Source organism: Mustela lutreola, chromosome 15, assembly GCF_030435805.1.
Source record: "Mustela lutreola isolate mMusLut2 chromosome 15, mMusLut2.pri, whole genome shotgun sequence".
Classification (NCBI taxonomy): Eukaryota; Metazoa; Chordata; class Mammalia; order Carnivora; family Mustelidae; genus Mustela; species Mustela lutreola.
Window position 1 is genome coordinate 20,048,523 of NC_081304.1, and position 19,876 is coordinate 20,068,398.

General features: G+C 44.3%; 1 protein-coding gene across 2 annotated transcripts in view; it reads left to right on the plus strand.

Annotated features, from left to right (window-relative positions):
• The window catches only part of LOC131815766 (signal transducer and activator of transcription 5B), a 67,817-nt gene extending 54,498 nt beyond the window's left edge, over positions 1-13,319 (plus strand). For both annotated transcript variants that reach the window (XM_059147691.1, XM_059147693.1), the window contains 10 exons: positions 118-205; positions 286-408; positions 1,189-1,281; positions 4,440-4,646; positions 5,428-5,522; positions 5,625-5,755; positions 7,539-7,709; positions 9,738-9,789; positions 10,123-10,230; positions 10,749-13,319. In XM_059147691.1, the coding sequence (XP_059003674.1) occupies positions 118-205; positions 286-408; positions 1,189-1,281; positions 4,440-4,646; positions 5,428-5,522; positions 5,625-5,755; positions 7,539-7,709; positions 9,738-9,789; positions 10,123-10,230; positions 10,749-10,875 (1,195 nt within the window). In that variant the 3' untranslated portion in view covers positions 10,876-13,319. The remainder of the gene's footprint in view (positions 1-117; positions 206-285; positions 409-1,188; positions 1,282-4,439; positions 4,647-5,427; positions 5,523-5,624; positions 5,756-7,538; positions 7,710-9,737; positions 9,790-10,122; positions 10,231-10,748) is intronic.
• Positions 13,320-19,876: the final 6,557 nt, after the last annotated feature.

The window sequence follows — 19,876 nt, forward strand, 5'->3', positions numbered from 1 at the left end:
TTTAAATGATATCCATTTTTACAACCTTCTTTGTTGGGTCCCCCCTAATATATTTTCTACCCTACATTTACTGACACACTGTGAGGGTATTGTGTCTAGTCTCTTTCTGCTCTGCAGTGACTACAGTGGCGAGATTCTGAACAACTGCTGTGTGATGGAGTATCACCAGGCCACCGGCACCCTCAGCGCGCACTTCAGGAACATGGTGAGCATGGGAGAAGGAAAAGAACAAATCTTCCCTAGTTGTGTGAGGGCTCTAACCTTTTTTATTTGTCTCCTTTGCAGTCCCTGAAACGAATTAAGAGGTCTGACCGTCGTGGAGCAGAGTCAGTAACAGAAGAAAAATTTACAATCCTGTTTGAATCACAGTTCAGTGTTGGTGGAAATGAGCTGGTTTTTCAAGTCAAGGTAAAGCCCTCCCTCAGCGTGTGGTGTGTGTGTGTGTACTTTGTATTACAAAAGAATTGTTTTGATCACATAGTGTCTTAACCTTCAGTGGACAGAAAATGGGGAGGCGTCATCCTTAAAATTGTGTGTCTTAGATTCTCTTAAGTTCTGCAATAATAGGAAATAGCAAATTGAAATAGCTGGAGGGCGCCTGGGTGGCTCAGTTGGTTAAGCTTCTGCCTTCGACTCAGGTCATGATCTCGGGGTCCTGGGATCAAGCCCCACATCGGGCTCTCTGCTCGGCGGGGAGCCTGCTTCCCTTCCTCTCTCTCTGCCTGCCTCTCTGCCTATTTGTGATCTCTCTCTCTCTGTCAAATAAGTAAATAAAATCTTTTTAAAAAAGAGAAAAAGAAGAAATAGCTGGAGATACCGGTAGGAATAAATCAGGGAAACATCACTCCAGATGACTTCAAGTAACAATTGTAGTAATTTTGAGACATTTGTTACTTGCTATTTTCTTCTAGAAATACTCCATACTCTTTCTCTTTTCTCTCTTCTTCTCCTTTTGAGAACCTTACTGCCTCCTTCAGAAGTATCTAAGCCAACACTTCTTAAAATATCTAAAATTTCTAAGATTGCACCACTGTGAAGGGTCCTGTGATTCCTGGAGCCAATCAGGTTTTCTATTCAAGTGTGACACTTAGTGAAACTGAAGAGAGAATGAACGTGTTGTGATAAAAAGAAAAGCAAGAGAGGAACGTGTCGCTCTTGGCACTCAGCCTTTCTCTTTTGTGTTTCTAGACCCTGTCCCTCCCAGTGGTGGTGATCGTCCATGGCAGCCAGGACAACAATGCGACGGCCACCGTCCTCTGGGACAATGCTTTTGCAGAGCCTGTGAGTGGATTCCCTGAGCCTGTGGGTCTAAGATCCTGACGCTGGTGTCATGAATCTCTTTCATGTGTTCTCTCCCAGAAAAGCATAGAAAAGCGCAGATTTCTGTAGTGGGAGGCAGAGTAGAGAGTATGTGGAGAATGGAAAGAGCGTGAGCTTGGAATCTGGCCAAGGGTTAAACTCACGCCCCACCATTTCCTCACCTTGTGACCACAGGGAATTCACTTTCTCTCTTTGAGCCTAAGTTTCCCCAAGTGTCCATACCACAGGGATGGTAGTGGTCCATAGTGCTGCTAGAAAGATGAAATTAGGTAACATTCAGGGGCACCTGGCTGGCTCAGTCAGGAGAGCATGCAAGTCTTGATCTGGGGATCATGAGTTCAGGTCCCATTTTGGGCACAGAGTTTACGTTAAAAAATAATAAATGAAATTAGGTAACATACAAAATACAAAATGTTTGTCATGTAGTCACTGTTTAGTGAATAGTGTTTTAAATCCTTGGGTCAGGGACACCTGGGTGGCTCAGTTGGTTAAGCAGCTGCCTTCAGTTCAGGTCATGATCCCAGCATCCTGGGATCGAGTCCCACATCGGGCTCCTTGCTCGGTGGGGAGCCCGCTTCTCCCTCTGCCTCCATCTGCCAGTGCTTGCGCGCATGCTTTCTCTCTCTCTCTAACAAACAAACAAACAAATAAATAAATAAACATCTTTAATAAATGAATAAATAAATAAATCCTTGGGTCAGACCGTGAGTGGAGTTTAGGACTCCAGAAGGTAGACCTCTCAGAGCATTCCTTATAGTTTAGCAGTTGCTTCCTGCCCTCTTCCCTCCATTCGATGAGGGTGCTGTTTCATGTCTTCTCCAAACTTGAGGTTCCGTGATTCATACCAACTCACGAAGAATGAGATGCTTTGTCTAAGGGCAGGAACGTGGTTTTGTGGATCTGTGCGTCAAACACTCTCCGACCACTCATGTGCGCTTGATGAGCATCTTTAAAACATTTAATTAGGAAGAGCTCTAGGTATCACACATTTCCAGCAGCACATACTCCATGAAAGCCTGATAAAAGGTTCTGGTTGGCATTCAGGATATAGAATTATATCCTTCTCTCACATACTCTAACATGAAGAGTCTCAGTGAGTTCTCTCAGCAGTCCTCTTTACAGGGGCCCCTGGGTGGCTTGGTTGGGCAACTGCCTTCAGCTCAGGTCATGATCTAGAATCCCGGGATCAAGTCCCACATCGGGCTGCCTGCTCAAAAGGAGTCTGCTTCTCCCTCTGACCCTCTCCCCTCTCAAGCTCTCTCTCTAAAATAAACAAATTTTTAAAAATCTAAAAAAAAAACAAAAAAACAGTCCTCTTTATAGAACAGTATCTTTGCTGCAAAGGTGAGATTTATAACAGAAATTCTCCCATGCCCATTCTGCAGATCCCAAGTTTGAGGCTTCTCTTAAAACTGCCTGCAGCAAGTCCTCATAAGCCCCCTGGATAGGTTTTGCTGCCTGTCCTCTCATTCCCCTCCCTGCCTGTCCAAGCTCATTCCTCGTGTCACGTTGGCAGCTCTTGCAACATGTCATTGCTAAATAAATTGACTAAATTTAGGCAATACCTAAATAAATAAGCATTTTTAGCATTTTCAGTTGTGTTAATGACTAGTGTACATCTTATGCTCTTTTAAAATAAATACATACTTGTGGGGATTTATTCTAGAGATATATTTCCATCTGTGTCAGATGACATAAGTACGTTGCAGACTTGTTTATAATAGCTGAAGATCACTGGGCTGATACATAGATGTCCATCTATGGGGGCCTGGCTAACTATAGTATTGTTCTTCCATACTGTGGAATATTTAGCAGCCACAGAAGAACATGTGTTTATGTGCTAATGTAAGGTCTTACAGATATTAAGTGAGAAAAGGGAGAGGTAGAACATGTGGATTATATGCTATTCTATATATGTAATATATATAATATATATAAATAATATATAATAATATATAAAAATAGGTAAATATATATATATATATATATATATATATTCAATAATTTATTTATTTATTTTGTTTTTATTTAGAGAGAGAGTACATGAGCGGAGGCAGGGATAGCAGGAAAGGGAGAGAGAGATTCTCAGGCGGACTCCCTGCTGAGCATAGAACCCAATGCAGGTCTCAGTCTCACAACCCTGAGATCATGACCTGAGCCAAAAATCAAGAGTCGGGTGCTTAACTGAGAGAGCCACCCAGGTGCCCCCATTTATATTTTTAAAAATGAAAAGTTATATATATTTCCCGGCATGCATAGAATATCTTTGGAGGCATACACAATAAACTAGATTATATGTTCTGGGCAGAGGAACTGGGCTGCTGGGACACAGAGTTAAGAAAGTGACTTCACGGGGCACCTGGGTGGCTCAGCCTGGTAAGCATCTGCCTTAAGCTCAGGTCATGTTCCCAGGGTCCTGGGATTGAGCCCCACATCTACCTTCCTGCCCAGCAGGGAGTCTGCTTCTCCCTTTCCTTCTGCTGCTCTCCTTCTCTCCCAAATAAAGCCTTAAAACAAAACAAAACAAAAGACACATCACTGTATACCCTTCCATACTTTTAAAATTTTATATTATGTGATTCTGTTGCCTATTCCCCCAAAAAATGTTGTAATAATGGAAAAATAAAATGAAGTGCCATGTCTGAATGGGATGAAAAACAGTTTATTAAAAATCCATATTATAACCTGCTCCTCAATTACAAGTGGTCCAACTCCGTTTCCATTCTTCCACATAAAATTTTTTCACATTGAGCTGGGTTCAAGGATCACACTTATGCACACGTGTGCGTGAGTATGCACACTATTCTCTCTGCCTGCCGCTAGAGAACCAGTCTGAGTCCCGTTCCCGCTTTGGTTCCCGTTTTGGTTCTGTGGCTCTTAGAATATAGGATGAGACTGGAGGTTCAGCAGCTCATTTACAGAACACCATAGAGAGCTTGAGGGTACCTCCTAAGTTGTCTCACAGAGCTGCCTATGTCAAAAAAGTTAGAATTTATCTTCAGGCTCAGCGAGACAAATGTTTGTAACAGCATTGAGCCATCAGTGTTTTCATTTTGCGGGTTGAGTGAATAAATCATGCAACTGTTTTCTCATAAGATTCTGGCTTCCCTCCGCCTCAGGGCAGGGTGCCATTCGCCGTGCCTGACAAAGTGCTGTGGCCACAGCTGTGTGAGGCACTCAACATGAAATTCAAGGCCGAAGTGCAGAGCAACCGCGGCCTGACCAAGGAGAACCTCGTGTTCCTGGCCCAGAAACTGTTCAACAGCAGCAGCAGCCACCTTGAAGACTATAATGGCATGTCCGTGTCCTGGTCCCAGTTCAACAGGGTGAGGGACCTGCCACCAGCTGCCCTTGGATCAGTCCCTCTGAACTAGATGCCTTCCGGAGGCTTCCAGCCCCGGGGCGTTTGTTCTTCATGACTCTAATAAAATGGGCCCCACGTAATAGGAAGCTCCTGAACAGATGGATAAGCACATAATTTTTTATGTAGAAAATTCGGTCTTTGAATATTTAAGTAAACTGGGCTTTGTGTGCAGCTAGTGGATTTTTTTCCCTTTATAAAGGAAATAGAGCAAAGCAAATGAGAGCATGTCTCACAAGAAGTAAAGCTTTTTGTGATCAGAAGTCCATGGTTCTTTCCCATGGACTCTCTGATGCTCCCTGCTACATAATCCTGCAGAGCCAGGCTACCGTGGGGCCCTCAGCCCACCAGAGGGAATGCTGAGGGAGGAAGCGTCTCCCCCAGCATCGGGTCATTGAGATGTCCCACCTTTTGTTTCTCTTTGCGTACACCTCCATCCCCAGGTGTTTTAAGTGTCCTAATTCATAAAAGCAAAGGACAAGTCAGCCCAAATCCAAGTGAAGTTGTTTGTAGCAGGGGGCCACTGGGGGTTGGTAACTTCTCTGTTTTCCCTTCTGTCTTCCTCTCTGTCTGGGTTTTTGACGGTAGGACCATTTGGTAAAACTTGGACAAGCATGTTTATTTGTATGATTCTGACAGTGTAGATGTTTGTTTTTCATTTAATTTTTTTTAATTTAAGTATTCGCAGGCAATATTCTAGGTGTTACACTTGGCCTTCTTGTGCTCATTGTTGTATCTCCAACCAGGAGAATTTACCAGGGCGAAATTACACATTCTGGCAGTGGTTCGATGGTGTGATGGAAGTGTTAAAAAAACATCTCAAGCCTCATTGGAATGATGGGTGAGAATTGTCATTTCCTAAGTCAGCCAATAGAGTATAAAGCTCTTCTTTCCGCTGTTAAAACATCACATCTGTTTCTCCTCTTTGGCCTCTGTGATCCAGGGCTATTTTGGGTTTCGTGAACAAGCAACAGGCCCATGACCTACTCATTAACAAGCCTGATGGGACCTTCCTGCTGAGATTCAGCGACTCTGAAATTGGCGGCATCACCATTGCTTGGAAGTTTGATTCTCGTGAGTTCCCTCTTTTTTGGAACATATTTTGGGGGTGCCTGGGTGGCTCAGATGGTTAAGCATCTGCCTTTGGCTCAGGTCATGATCTCTGGGTTCTGGGATCAAGCCCCACATCAGGCTCCTGGCTCAGCAGGGAGTCTGCTTCTCCCTTTACCCTCCCCCATCTCAAGTGAATAAGTAAAAAAGCTTTAAAATATGGTTCTAGTTAGCTGCTTTTGTTGTAAAATTACTTCAACAAATGACTTACTGAGCACTAATTATGGGGTCATTTCTGATGAAGGGCCTGCAAATGGGTCACCATGGTGCAGCTGGGGTAGCAAAGCAGCTAATAAAATCATACCATGGGGAACACAGTTACTAATTCTGAGAGACACCTGTGTAACGGTGAAGTAGATACCTGTCATACAGCGTTCTGTCCACAATCTGAGCTGCTTCCCTTTTGAAATGTCTGCCTTCTTATTACTGAACCAGAGCTTATTTCAGTGAAGAATTACTTGGATGATTAGGGAGTCATTAGACTGGAAGTAATGTTCTATTTTATTTTACTTTTTTAAAAGATTTTATCTGAGAGAAAGAAATAGCAAGAGAGAGCAACAGCAGGGAGGAGAGGGAGAAGCAGGCTCCTCGCTGAGCAGGGAGCCTGATACAGGGCTCGATCCCAGAACCCTGGGATCATGACCTGAGCCAAAGGCTATGCTTAACCAACTGAGCCACCCAGGTGCCCCAGAGTAATATGCTATTTCAATTATTCCTTTATCCTAATCAACATAAAGCCATGGCCACTGACTATTTCCATCCAAGAACAATTCTTTTCTCTGATCCTCACAATAAGTTAAGGGTAGCTCACTCATTTTTTTGCAACTTAAAGATACTAGCAGCTTTTCATAGCTCTCGTGCAGCCTCTGCATGACGTGGACATGCTTCCTGGCTCTCTCATGTACTTTTGTACAGGGGTCAAGGCTTGGAGTCAGTAAGAACTATTTCTTCTACAGAGGAACTGAAAACCATTTGAATGAAACTACCTGAGATCATGGACCTCTAGGGAAGTGCCTACCAGCTTATCTCCCTGTCACTTTCTTAAATAATTGAGCCACAACCTCATTTGGTCTTTTTTTTTTTTTTTTTTTTTAAGATTTATTCACATATTTAAGAGAGAGTGGAGAGGGGTAGGGGCAGAGGGGGAGAGATCCCCAAGCAGACTCCCTGCTATCAGGTGGAGCCCAACATGGGGATGCATCCCACAATCCTGAGGTCACGACGTGAGCCAGAAATCAAAAGTCAAACGCTTAACTGTTAAGACTGAGCCAACGAGGTGACCTACAACCTGTGGCTATTTTTTAAATGGAGATCTTTATCGGGACAGTTCTAATATAGAGCTTTGATTTGTAGTATATTTGGGTTTTAAGATTTTCTGTTTAGAAATCTGCTTAGACAGAGAAAGACAACTATCATATGATCTCCCTGATATGAGGAAGTGGAGATGCAACATGGGGGCTAGGAGAAGAATAAATGAAACAAGATGGGATTGGGAGGGAGACAAACCATAAGTGACTCTTAATCTCACAAAACAAACTGAGGGTTGCTGGGGGAAGGGGGATTGGAAGAGGGGGGCGGGGTTATGGACATTGGGGAGGGTATATGCTATGGTGAGTGCTGTGAAGTATGTAAATCTGGCAGTTCACAGACCTGTACCCCTGGGGATAAAAATATATGTTTATAAAAAAATAAAAAATTTAAAAAAAGAAATCTGCTTAGAATATGATTATTCTGTTTATTATTCTAGAGGAAAGGATGTTTTGGAACCTGATGCCTTTTACCACCAGAGACTTCTCCATCCGGTCCCTGGCCGACCGTTTGGGGGACCTGAATTACCTCATCTATGTGTTTCCTGATCGGCCAAAAGATGAAGTGTACTCCAGATACTATACACCAGTTCCGTGCGAGCCTGCCACTGGTAACGGTGTTTGTGCTCTGATTGGGTTTTGTTGTGATTTTCGTTTTTTTTTAGTTTTACGTGTGTATGTGTGTCTGTCTTGCAAAAACATGTACACAATTAGTATTTAGTTATTGGTGTTCAAGCATTATTCAGGAGAATTGTAAATCCCAGACTATATATATTCTTCAATCATATCTGCTGCTAACCCAAATATCAAATGGAAGGGAATGAATTGCTTTTATTATTATTTTTTTCAAATTGTTTTTAAAACAAGCTTAGATCAAGTAAAATTAGAAAGATAAAATTTGGGGCACATGAGTGGCCCAGTCGGTTAAGCATCTGCCTTTGGCTTAGGTCGTGATCTCAGGGTCCTGGGATTGAGCCCCATGTCAGGCTCCCTGCTCAGTGTGGAATCTGCTTCCCCTCTCTGCTGCTTTTCCTGCTTGCTCTCTCGCTCTCTCTCTCTCATATAAATAAATAAAATTTTTTAAAAAAGATAAAACTTGTTTTTCAAAACAGATGGTTTTAGTGTTTCTGTTCATAAAAGTATTCTGTATTAATTATAAAATTTCCAGAAAAGTTTGGAACAGATTAGGCATTTATCCTAGGGAAATAGTCGAACAGGATGCATGCACCAGGTTATCTCAGTGAGTTAGTTTATTTATGTACGTGCACATGTATATATGTACGTACGAATGTATGTAGTAAGCTACCCCCAATGTGGGGCTTGAACACCGGATCTTGACATCAAGAGTTGCATGCTCTGGGGCGCCTGGGTGGCTCAGTGGGTTAAAGCCTCTGCCTTCGGCTCAAGTCATGATCCCAGGGTCCTGGGACCGAGCCCCACATCGGGCTCTCTGCTCAGCAGGGAGCCTGCTTCCTCCTCTCTCTCTGCCTGCCTCTCTGCCTGCTTGTGACCTCTGCCTGTCAAATAAATAAGTAAAATCTTTAAAAAAAAAAAGAAAAAGAGTTGCATGCTCTAATGAATGAGTCAGCCAGGTACGCCAGGTTATCTCGATATTAATTCACAACAGAAAACTGTGAATAACCTAAACTGTAAGTCTCTCAAATAACATCAAATCAACATACAGTGGAATTCTATGCAGTCATTAAAGTGATGTTATAAGATTGTATTTACAGACCTGCTCAGCAGGGAGCCTGTTTCTCCCTCTCTCTCTGCCCACCTCTTTGCCTACTTGTGATCTCTCTCTCTATCAAATAAATAAATAAAATTTTTAAGAAAAAAAAGAGATAAAGAGTCGATGCTTAACCCACTGAGCCACCCAGGCGCCCCCACACCAGCATTCTTAACCAGCCACAGGGCATGGACAATACAGGATGAGTGACCATCTGATTAACCCCAAACGCAGAGAGTGCAGGGAAACAAAAGAGCACAGATACTTGACTGATACTCCCTTTCCTAAAAGAGGAGATACTCAGAATGACTATGGGGACCATCAAGTCAGATTCATTCCTCTCTGATTTCTCGGTACTACCCCTGACAAGTGTTTGTACATCTTCTGCTTAAAACTCTTCAGTGATGGGAAATCAATTTTTCCCAAAACAGCCCCTTTCTTTTGTGGGCAGTTCTAATTATAACAACATTCTTTCTGTGATTGAAAATTTGTCCTCTTCTGCTCACCTCGATTTATTCCCTGGGACACAAAGCAAATCCTTATCACAAAGCAAATCCTTATCACTCTGCTGCATCTATAACTTTAAACTTTTAAAATATTTTTTCTTTTTATACTTAGTGTACAATTAATGCTTGGTTTGGATTTGTGCTGAAGTATATGTTTTCTGTGGTTTGAAGAATTTATTAACACATCCAAGCCAACTCAGAAGATATTTTAATTTACACTTTTAGTATTAAGGCTTCTAGACCAGGTCCTCCTAACAAATTAAAATATTAAGTGCTTGTATCAGATCCTAAGATAGAATGAAGTAGTTGTGTACTATCCAGAGAAAAGATGTGATTCTTAAGGGAGGTTGCATTTTTATTTCATTGAGAACTTTGCTTCTCATCACTGTTTCCCCTCTTGGCAGCTAAAGCAGTGGATGGATATGTGAAGCCACAGATCAAGCAAGTGGTCCCTGAGTAAGTACCCAGGGTCTGGCTCTGGTCTCCTCTTGCCTCCTTTCTCTCTCCTCAAGCCACTCTCCCCTCAGCCCTGTTCCTCCCACTCACCGGCACTGCGTGGCCCAGCCCTTCCTTCCCTGCCTAAAACCTGGCTTAGCCCTGGAAAAGGAACTGGGCTTAGTCTCAGTGGGACCAGGACCCAGGGCCCCACTCCCGCAGCTGGAGTCCCAGGCCCAGTGGGCACTTTGTCCTTCCACACTCCCAAAAAAGGTGTAAAAATGTCCCCCCAAGCCCTCCCCAGGTCACCTGCTGCCTGGAGGCCACTAAGGCTCTGCTTTGTTTCTCCTGCAGGTTTGTGAATGCATCTGCAGACTCTGCCGGGGCCAGCGCCACCTACATGGACCAGGCCCCCTCCCCAGCCGTGTGCCCCCCTGCTCATTATAACATGTACCCCCAGAAGTAGGTGGTGTTCTGATGGGGCTCTGCAGGGAGGAACTGGGCACCTGGTCTTAGGCTGGGCATCCTGAAGGCTAGTGGGCAAAAGGCCCCAGGTCTCCGGTGGGTCTGAGATCACCCAGGCTAGGCTCTAGCATGTACCCAGGTGGGAGACAGATTTGACCAGAAGATATTGGTAATTTAGAGTGCATTTGGGCAAATGTCTTATACTCTCCTCTCCCAAAGTGGAGATTTTTCTTGTTCTGTGTGAGGGCCAGATGGGCTTTAGGTGTGTGGACAGCCAGCGTTAGGGACAGCTGGGTGGGTATTGTAGTTTGAGTCTCTCTGTCCAGATAGCAAAGGATTCTATTCACCACTGTTTAGATCATGAGTGTCTTTTCCCACGAAGCCTAGGCAGGGGGTATAGGCAAGCCTGGGCCATTCACCTGGTGGGGTTTGGGGCTTGGGTTGGTCTCTGCTGCTCATCATCGAGCCTCTGACAGCCTTTCCCTTCCTGTCATCTTTTCTGTTTTCCTTCGAAGCCCTGACCCTGTTCTTGACAACGACGGGGACTTTGATCTGGATGACACAATGGATGTGGCACGGCGTGTGGAAGAGCTCTTAGGCCGACCTATGGACAGTCAGTGGATCCCTCATGCGCAGTCGTGACCCCCCCACCCCGTCTCCGTCTGCAGCTTCTTCATCCTCGCCAGAGGAGTTACTCTTGTGGATGTTTTAATTCCATGAATCGCTTCTCTTTGGAAACAATACTCATAATGTGAAGTGTTAATACTAGTTGTGACTTTAGTATTTCTGTGCATGGTGGCACCAGTGAAGGGAGTGTGAGTGTGTGTGTGTGTGCACACGCGCGTGTGTGAGTTTGCACGTTGGGCTGTTTCTCCCCCTTGCTGTGCAGAGTTCAGTTGCAGCATTGGGGCCACAAACAGAGGCTGTGGTTGTTTCAACCTTGTGCAAAAAGGCAGTAGTTCCACAAACCTTGGAACTTGGCCATGTGTCTGCTCAAGTAAGAGAAGGACATAGGGAGGAGAAAGTACCTCCTCTCTGTGAGGTTTGTCACTGTGTCTGCCAAGCAATTGATATATAACCGTGATCCTCTCTGCTTTCCTTTGAAACGTACAAACTGCCTTTTGAAAAAGAAAGCCGTCCTCATGCCTTCCCTCTCCTCCACCCCTGTTTTCCTGGGTAGGGATGGGTAAAGAGGGAACGTATAGTGATTGTTGGGGCAAGGGAGGTCATGGGTTGTCCGATGGGTAGTGGCTTTTTAAATAACACTTAACCCATCTACATGTTCTCTCCTTCACCCTCCTTCCTTCCACTCTGTGGAATTCTGCTCAGCTCTCTGTGTGTATACACGCACCCACACGTTTGATGAATTAGAGAGAGGGTCATGTAACTACAGCTTACGACACTGACGTCCTTTGTGTCGTGGCTAGAGTGGAAGGCCCATAGGCGCTGAGAAAGTTGCCTTGCTCCCTGGGACATCTGCCCTCCAGTCTGCCCATCCTTCTGCCCACGTGTGGTTACTGCGAGGCTTACTGATGACGGCTGTTTGCACATGGTGGTGTTTTATTTCTAAATTGAGACTTCTTGTTTTCCTCTTCCCACCCTCATGAGACATCACAGTTCTTTCTTCCTGTGGCGGGTCCTGTGCCATTCATACCCAAGTCACCTCGTTTCCTTTCACTGTTCATACGGGCTGTCTTGGGGAGGGGGTGGCAGGAATGCAGTGTGAACCCAGGGCCAACATGTTCCTCGGTGTCATTGCCCACTTGGTACGGGCTGCCAGGTGCCGGGCATTGGTAGTTTGGGGAAATGCAGTCAGTGGATTTCCTGGGATGTTTGGTAAGCTGCAAAAAACAAAATGAAAACAGCTTCAGTATAACGTTGTCCACAATTTCTTCCATAGCTTTATATCAGATGGAAGGAATGGGCTATGGCAGTCAGGTGGGAAGCGAGGGAAGGAGATCTAGCTTTTGGGGTAGGCCTACAAGGCCACTCACCCCTGCCCCCCCCCAAGAATCAATGACTGCACCCAGGAGAGAATGGTCCTAAAAACCTTATTTTTATACATGTGAGTAAATAAACATATTTTTTTTACAAAAGTGACTTCTGAATTTATCAGTGTTTTGATGTTAAAGGAAAATATTCCTCTGTAGTAAATTATTTATTGGAAGATGACTTTTTAAAAGCTGCTGTTTGCCCTGGCTTGGTTTCATACACTGATTTATTTTTCTATGCCAGGCAGTAGACTCTCTCTGCCTCTGAGGAGCAGGCCGACCCCTCCATGATACCAGCATTGACATAGGATGCGGCTAAGCCCTTTACATGCCCCTCAAGATTTGATTAAAATTCTACCGTGAGGATCAGAGCGGTGGGGAAAGGAGAAAAGGAAGCCGGACCGCTCTCGGACCCTGACCTGCCTGTCCCACGGGCTTCACCAACACTGGCCTGTGAGTGCTGCGCTGGGAGTTCCGGGGGCCCTGACAGGCGGGGCCTGACACCCCTTCAGCCTGGACCGGACCCAGCCCCCGGGAATGCTGAGGGCAGAGTTTGCCCTTTACAGTTGGCACTGGGGTTGCGGGTACTGAAAAGTGTGGCTGCCCCGAGCGTAGGGGTCCTGTGCTTGTACAATTGCTGAGCTGTCCTCAGTTTTCCTGAGGCGGTGCCTAGAGATGGGAGAGATTTTTGACTGTAAAGGTGTGCTTGCTATCTGCGTTATATTTTCTCTTTTCTCCCTATTCCTGCAAACCACAGAAGAGGCACTGGCAAGTTGTACACCTCTGCCTCTCACTTGCTCTCTCTCACTCACACACACATACACACACACACACACACATCATCAAAATATTTCAATGTGTGGAATGTGCAGGGTTTTGTAGGGGGATGGGGAGACTAAAAGTGAATATAACAAAGTAGAAGTATACTTTTTATAATTTTTCTTTTTAAAACTTTGTGAAATTATTTCAGATATATATTTTAGTGTTGAGGCAGATTACTATATGGCCATCAAAAAAGTATTGTGTACAATTTGGGGCAGTCACAAAATTGTGTATTTTATGTTATAATAAAGACTTCTTCCTCTGAAGGGACAATACTGAGTTCTGTTTTTATTTTTTTCCATCAGGTGGTGAAAGAGGGTAGTTTTGTTTTTTTTTTTTTTTAGATTTTTTATTTATTTATTTGACAGAGATCACAAGTAGGCAGAGAGGCAGGCAGAGAGAGAGAGGGAGAAGCAGGCTCCCTGCTGAGCAGAGAGCCCGATGTGGGGCTCGATCCCAGGACCCTGGGATCATGACCTGAGCCGAAGGCAGAGGCTTTAACCCACTGAGCCACCCAGGCGCCCCAAGAGGGTAGTTTTGATAGGGAAATACTCAAAATCATCAGTGTGACTGTGAAAAGCAGAACTAGTTGGGAATTGGCCTCAGAGAGAATGTCTTCAGCTTTGGTGGCAGAGGGGGCATTTCTGAACTGCCTGTTTTAAAAATTAGAATGATAGTCTGTTATCTCCTGCCTCCTGATACCACACTCTTCCTTTTAGAGAGCTGATCCTTGGGGCGCCTGGATGGCTCAGTCAATTAAGCGTCTCCCTTCCACTTGGGTCATGATCTTGGGGTCCTGGAATCGAGTCCCATGGCACTGGGCTTCCAGCTCAACGGGGAGCCTGCTTTTCCTTCTCCCTCTGCTGCTCCCCCTGCACGTGCTTTCTCTGTCTCAAATGAATAAATAAGATCTTTAAAATAAAAGAAAGTTCATCCTTAAACTTCAGCACATTTCAAGTGTCCACCCTGCACAGGGCATGGTATGTAGGACAAGAAATCGTTCTCAAGAGGATTTTGGCTGGGAAAAGACAGCCACACAACCAGTCATGATAGGATATTGGCTTGTGCCATAGTAAAGTTATCCTGAGGCCCTTACTGAATACCAGAGAATACGGAGAAAAGGCACCAATTAACTTGAGCTGACTCCTCTAAAGAACACATAGAATTAAGAAAAGAGAGGCATTCGGCCAGAGAGACAAGAGCAGGCAGCTGCTGGCGATGAAGGAGGGCAGGATCATCTCCGGGTCCTGAGATCGAGCCCAGTGTTGGGCTCAGAGTGGATCCTGCTTGAAATTCTCTCTCCCTCTGCTTCTGCCCCCACCACCCACTCAGGCTTTCTCATTCACTCAAAATATTTTTAAAAAAATGATCAGGGCTAGGAGATGTGTATGCAGAGTAGGCTTTAGAACAGAGAACTTCGAATCCTCCAAGGAATGGACTTCTTTTGCAAGAGAAATTCAAGCTTAAGAGTGCTCTCAAAAACACTGGAGGTTTGGGGCACCTGGGTGGCTCAGTGGGTTAAGCCTCTGCCTTCAGCCCAGGTCATGATCTCAGGGTCCTGGGATCGAGCCCTGCATCGGGCTTTCTGCTCAGCAGGGAGCCTGCTTCTGCCTCTCTCTCTCTCTCTCTGCCTGCTTGGGATCTCTCTCTCTCCCTGTGTCAAATAAATAAATAAAATCTTTAAAAAAAGAAAAGAAAAGAAAGGAAAACACTGGAGGTTTGTGATGAAGGGCAAATGGCAGGAGAACAATAGCTTTATCGGAGATAGAGCCTGAAACGGGGCCAGGTAGTGTGCTACAGAGGGATGGGCAAAGACAGCGAGGAGGTTCTTTCTTGGGGTCAGAACAAATCTCAAACCCTGGCTGTCAAACTGTCCCTTCAAAGAAGACTGAACTTGATTGGATCAATTTCTGGAGCAACTTACTCCCCAAAGCATTGTGGGTTTTTTTTTTTTTTTTTTTTTTTACAGAGATTACAAGTAGGCAGAGAGGGAGTCAGAGAGAGGAGGAAGCAGGCTCCCTGCTGAGCAGAGAGCCCAATGCGGGGCTCGTTCCCAGGAGCCTGGGATCATGACCTGAGTGGAAGGCAGAGGCTTTAACCCACTGAGCCACCCAGGCGCCCCTCCCCAAAGCATTGTTGAAAAATAGGTAACAATCAGCTAACAGTGCCTGCGGCTTAACAGTTGGGTGTGGTCAGGGAGACAGACCCATCTGTGAAAATCGCCCTAGTTGTGCTAGGGCGACTGTGGGCATTCTTAAGTCTGTCCCGCCTTACAGACCGGCATCAGGCTTCACACTCTGGAGGGGTGTGGGAAGTAGGCAGACTCCCTAAAATGATCCAGCCACTCATTAAACAAGTAAATAACAAGAACAAGCCCTGGAAAATTCACAAATACATGGAAGTTAAACAACATACTCCTAAATAACCAACTGAGAAAGAAGATTTAAGTAGAAATAGTCACATTTCACAATAAGCAAGTCAAAACTTACTACAAAGTAACAATAATCAACATAGTGTGATACGGGCATAAGGATAGACATATGGACCAGTGGAATAGAATTCAGAGTCCAGAAGGAAACCCATGTGTCTATGGTCAACTGATTTTTGACAAGGGTGCCAAAACCACACGTAATGGAGTAAGAATAGTCCTTTCAACAAGCCGTACTGAGATGCTGGATAGCCCCATGCCGAAGAATGAAGTTGGAGCCTAACATCAAATTAAAAAATTAACTCAAAATGGATCAAAGGCCTAAACGTAAGAGCTAAAACTATAAAACTCTAAGAAAAAAACATAATAGCTTCATGACGTTGGATTTGGCAATGATTTCTTGGCCATGACACCATGAGCAATGTAAGATGTATCGGGCCTCATCAAAATGAAAACTTCTTTGCAGGGTGCCTGGGTGGCTCAGTGGGTTAAGCCTCTGCCTTCAGCTCGGGGCATGATCTCAGGGTCCTGGGATTGAGCCCCGCATCGGGCTCTCTGCCTGGCGGGGAGCCTGTTTCCCTCTCTCTCTGCCTGCCTCTCTGCCTACTTGTGATCTCTATCTGTCAAATAAATAAATAAAATCTTTAAAAAAAGAAAAGAAAAGAAAACTTCTTTGCATCAAAGGACACTGTTAGCAGAGTGACTAGGCACCCCGCAGACTGGGAGAAAATATGTATAAATCATATGTCTGATAAGGGATTAATAACTAGATTATATAAAGAACTCTACAATAGGGGCGCCTGGGTGGCTCAGTGGGTTAGGCCACTGCCTTCGGCTCAGGTCATGATCTCAGGGTCCTGGGATCAAGGCCCGCATCGGGCTCTCTGCTCAGCAGGGAACCTGCTTCCTCCTCTCTCTCTGTCTGCCTCTCTGCCTGCTTGTGATCTCTCTCTGTCAAATAAATAAATAAAATCTTTAAAAAAAAAAAAAAAAGAACTCTACAATAGGAAGAACTTTTAAATGGAAAGGATGTGAACAGACCTTTCTCTAAAGACATAGTCCACATGTGGACAATAAGCAGGCAAGAGATGCTCAGTCGTTAGAAATGCAAACCCACAATGAGATACCACTTCTTAACCATTGGATTGGCCCTTGTCAGAGCAAAACGAAACAAAAAAGCTGGTAGGGCATGTGGAGAAGTTGGAACCTGTGTGCACTGCGGGTAGGCCCATGAAAAAGGGCAGCTGCTGTGAGGACAGCATGGAGATTCCTCGAAAAGTTAAACAGAGAATGACCATGTGATCCAGCACTTCCACTTCTGGGTATTTTCTCAGAAAAAAGTGGAAATCAGGGACTCAAACAGATATTTGTGCATCAGTGTTCATAGCAGCACTATTCGCAATAGCTAAAAGATGAAAACAATACAAATGTCCATCAGTGGATGAATGGATAAACTAAATGTGGTCTAGACATAATGGAAGGAAATTCTGATATATGCTACGACATGGGTGAATCTTGAAGACATTATGCTGAATGAATTAGGCGCTAAGGGACAATTATTGTATGGTTGCCTTTATATTAGATACTAGGAGTAATTAAATTCATAAAGACAGAAAATAGAATCATGGTCATCAGAGGCTGGGGTGGGGGAAGAGAAAGGGGGGGTTTTGTTTAATGAGTAGAGTTTCAGTTTAAGAAGATGAAAAAGTCCTGGAGATGAATGGTGGTGATGACTTATATGGTTAAAACGGTAAACTTTATGCATATTTCATCACCACAAAAAATAAAGACCTATATGTAAGAGCTAAGACTATAAAATGATTAGAAGAAAACATACGAGTAAATCTTCACGACCCCAGGTTTTTCTTTTAAATATTTTATTTATTTTTTTTTTTGACAGAGAGAGGCACAGCGAGAGAGGGAACAGAAGCAGGAAGAGTGAGAGAGGGAGAAGCAGGCTTCCCGCTGAGCAGGGAGCCCAATGAGGGGCTCAATCCCAGGACTCTGGGATCATGAGCTGAGCCGAAGGAAGACCCTTATCGAGTGAGCCACCCAGGCGGCCCCATGACCCTAGATTTGACGATGGATTCCTAGTTATGACACCAAAAGCACAAGCAACAAAAGAAAAAGTAGATAATTGGTCTTCACTGAAATTTAAAATTTTGGGGGCACCTGGATGGCTCAGTCGTTAAGCATCTGCCTACAGCTCAGGTCATGATCCTGGGGTCCTGGGATCCAGCCCTGCATTGGGCTCACTGCGCAGCAGGAAGCCTGCTTCTCCCTCTCCCACTCTTCCTGCTTGTGTTCCCCTCTCTTGTTGTGTCTCTCTCTGTCAAATAAATAAAATCTTAAAAAAAAAAAAAAAAAAAGAGGGGCACCTGGATGGCTCAGTGGGTTGGGCCTCTGCCTTCAGCCCGGGTCATGATCTCAGGGTCCTGGGATTGAGCCCCACATCGGGCTCTCTGCTTGGTGGGGAGTCTGCTTCTCCCTCTCTCTGCCTGCCTCTCTGCCTACTTGTGATCTCTCTCTCTCTCTGTCAAATAAATAAATAAAATCTTAAAAAATAAAAAAGAAATTTAAAAATTTTGTACTTCAAAGGACACTGTAAAGAAAATGAAAAGACAACCCACAAAATGGAAGAAAATATTTGGCAAATCATCTATCTGATAGGGAACTTAACTGTAAAATATATAAAGAACTCTTACAGCTTAATAATAAAAGGACACGAGGGGCGCCTGGGTGGCCTAGTCCGTTAAGCTGCTGCCTTGGGCTCAGGTCATAATCCTGGGGTCCTGGGATTGAGCCCTGCATTGGGCTCTCTGTTCATCGAAGAATCTGCTTCTCCCTCTCTCTCTGCTGTTCACCCTGTTTGTACTCTCTTCTTCCCTCTCTCTCTCATAAATAAATAAAATCTTGAAGAAAAAAAAAAGACAAATAGCCCAATAAAAAAAGGGGTAAGGGATCTGAAAAGACATTTCTTCGCAGAAGTATACAAATGGCCAGTAGATAATGAAAAAATGCTGGATCATTGGTTATTGAGGACCATGCAAATTAAAACAGACACAAGGGGTGCCTGGCTGGCTCAACTGGTAGAGTATGTAACTCTCTTCATGTTGGGTGTGGAACTTAGTTAAAACAAAAAACAAACAAACAAACAAAAAACCCCACCAGACTCAAGTTACCTCACACCCCACCAGGATGGCTATAATCAAAAAGTCAAGTAATAACAAGTGTCATCAATGCTGTAAAGAAATTGGAACCCTCATATACTGCTGGTGGGGATATAAAACGGTACACCCACTATGCAAACCAGTTCAGCAATTCCTTAAACAGTTAAACAAAGTTCCTTAAACAGTTAAACAGCTATTCCATTCATTGGAATGTGATAATTCCTTTGCATTCATTACATTTTTATGCAAGAAAAATGAAAACATATGTCCGAGGAAAAACTTGTACACAAATGTCCATAACAGCATTATACATGATAGCCAAAAAACAGAAATGACCCAAATGCCCATCACCCGATGAATGGGTAAATAAATGTGATATAACATATCCATACAATCAAATAGTATTTGGCCATAAAAAGGGATGAACTACTTCTCCTCAGCACTACATGACAGAAACTGGAAAACATGTTAAGTGGAAGAAGCCAGACACAGGAGACCACGTGTTACATAATTCCGCTTGTATGAAATGCCCAGAAGAGGCAAATCTATAGAGAGAGAAAGTAGATTTGTGGTTGCTTATGGTGGGGGTGGGGAGGGGGGAAGGGACTGGGAGTGATAGCTAAAGGGTAGGGGTTTCTTTCAAGGTGATGAAAATACTATGAAATTGACTGTTGGTGTTCCACAGATCTGTGAATACAGTAGAAACCATAGAATTGTCTGCATTAAATGGGTGACTTGTATGGTGTGTGAATTATACCTAATAAAGCTGTTCTTTAAAAAAAAAAAAAATCAAGTAAAAGACCTAAACAAGGAATCAAAAGGGGTGAGATCAAGGTGGGGCATCCTGACAGCAAGAGGTGAACTGTGCGAAGGCACTCCACTGTGGACGGGAGAGAGAGTCCCTGGGAGACTCTCTGAGAGTCCCTGAGGGGTTGATGGGAGGGGTTTTAGTGTTCAAGAGCCTGGGTCCAGAGCAAAGGAGCAGGGAAGGCTTAATTAACCACAGGCTGCAGAAGAACCTCATTCTAGAACAGAAGTTCTCAAACTTCACAGTGGGAGGGTAGGAGCCTAACCGAGAGGGCGGCCCTCGTTCCAAGTTGCAAAAAGTTGTCGTGTCATAAAGATGGGAGAAGTTTGTTTTTCCTTGGCATAAACCCCATTAGCTAACACCAGTGGTAACCCCAGTTACCAGGTAAAGTTGGGATGAGCTACCGGTGACAAATGGTACTGTC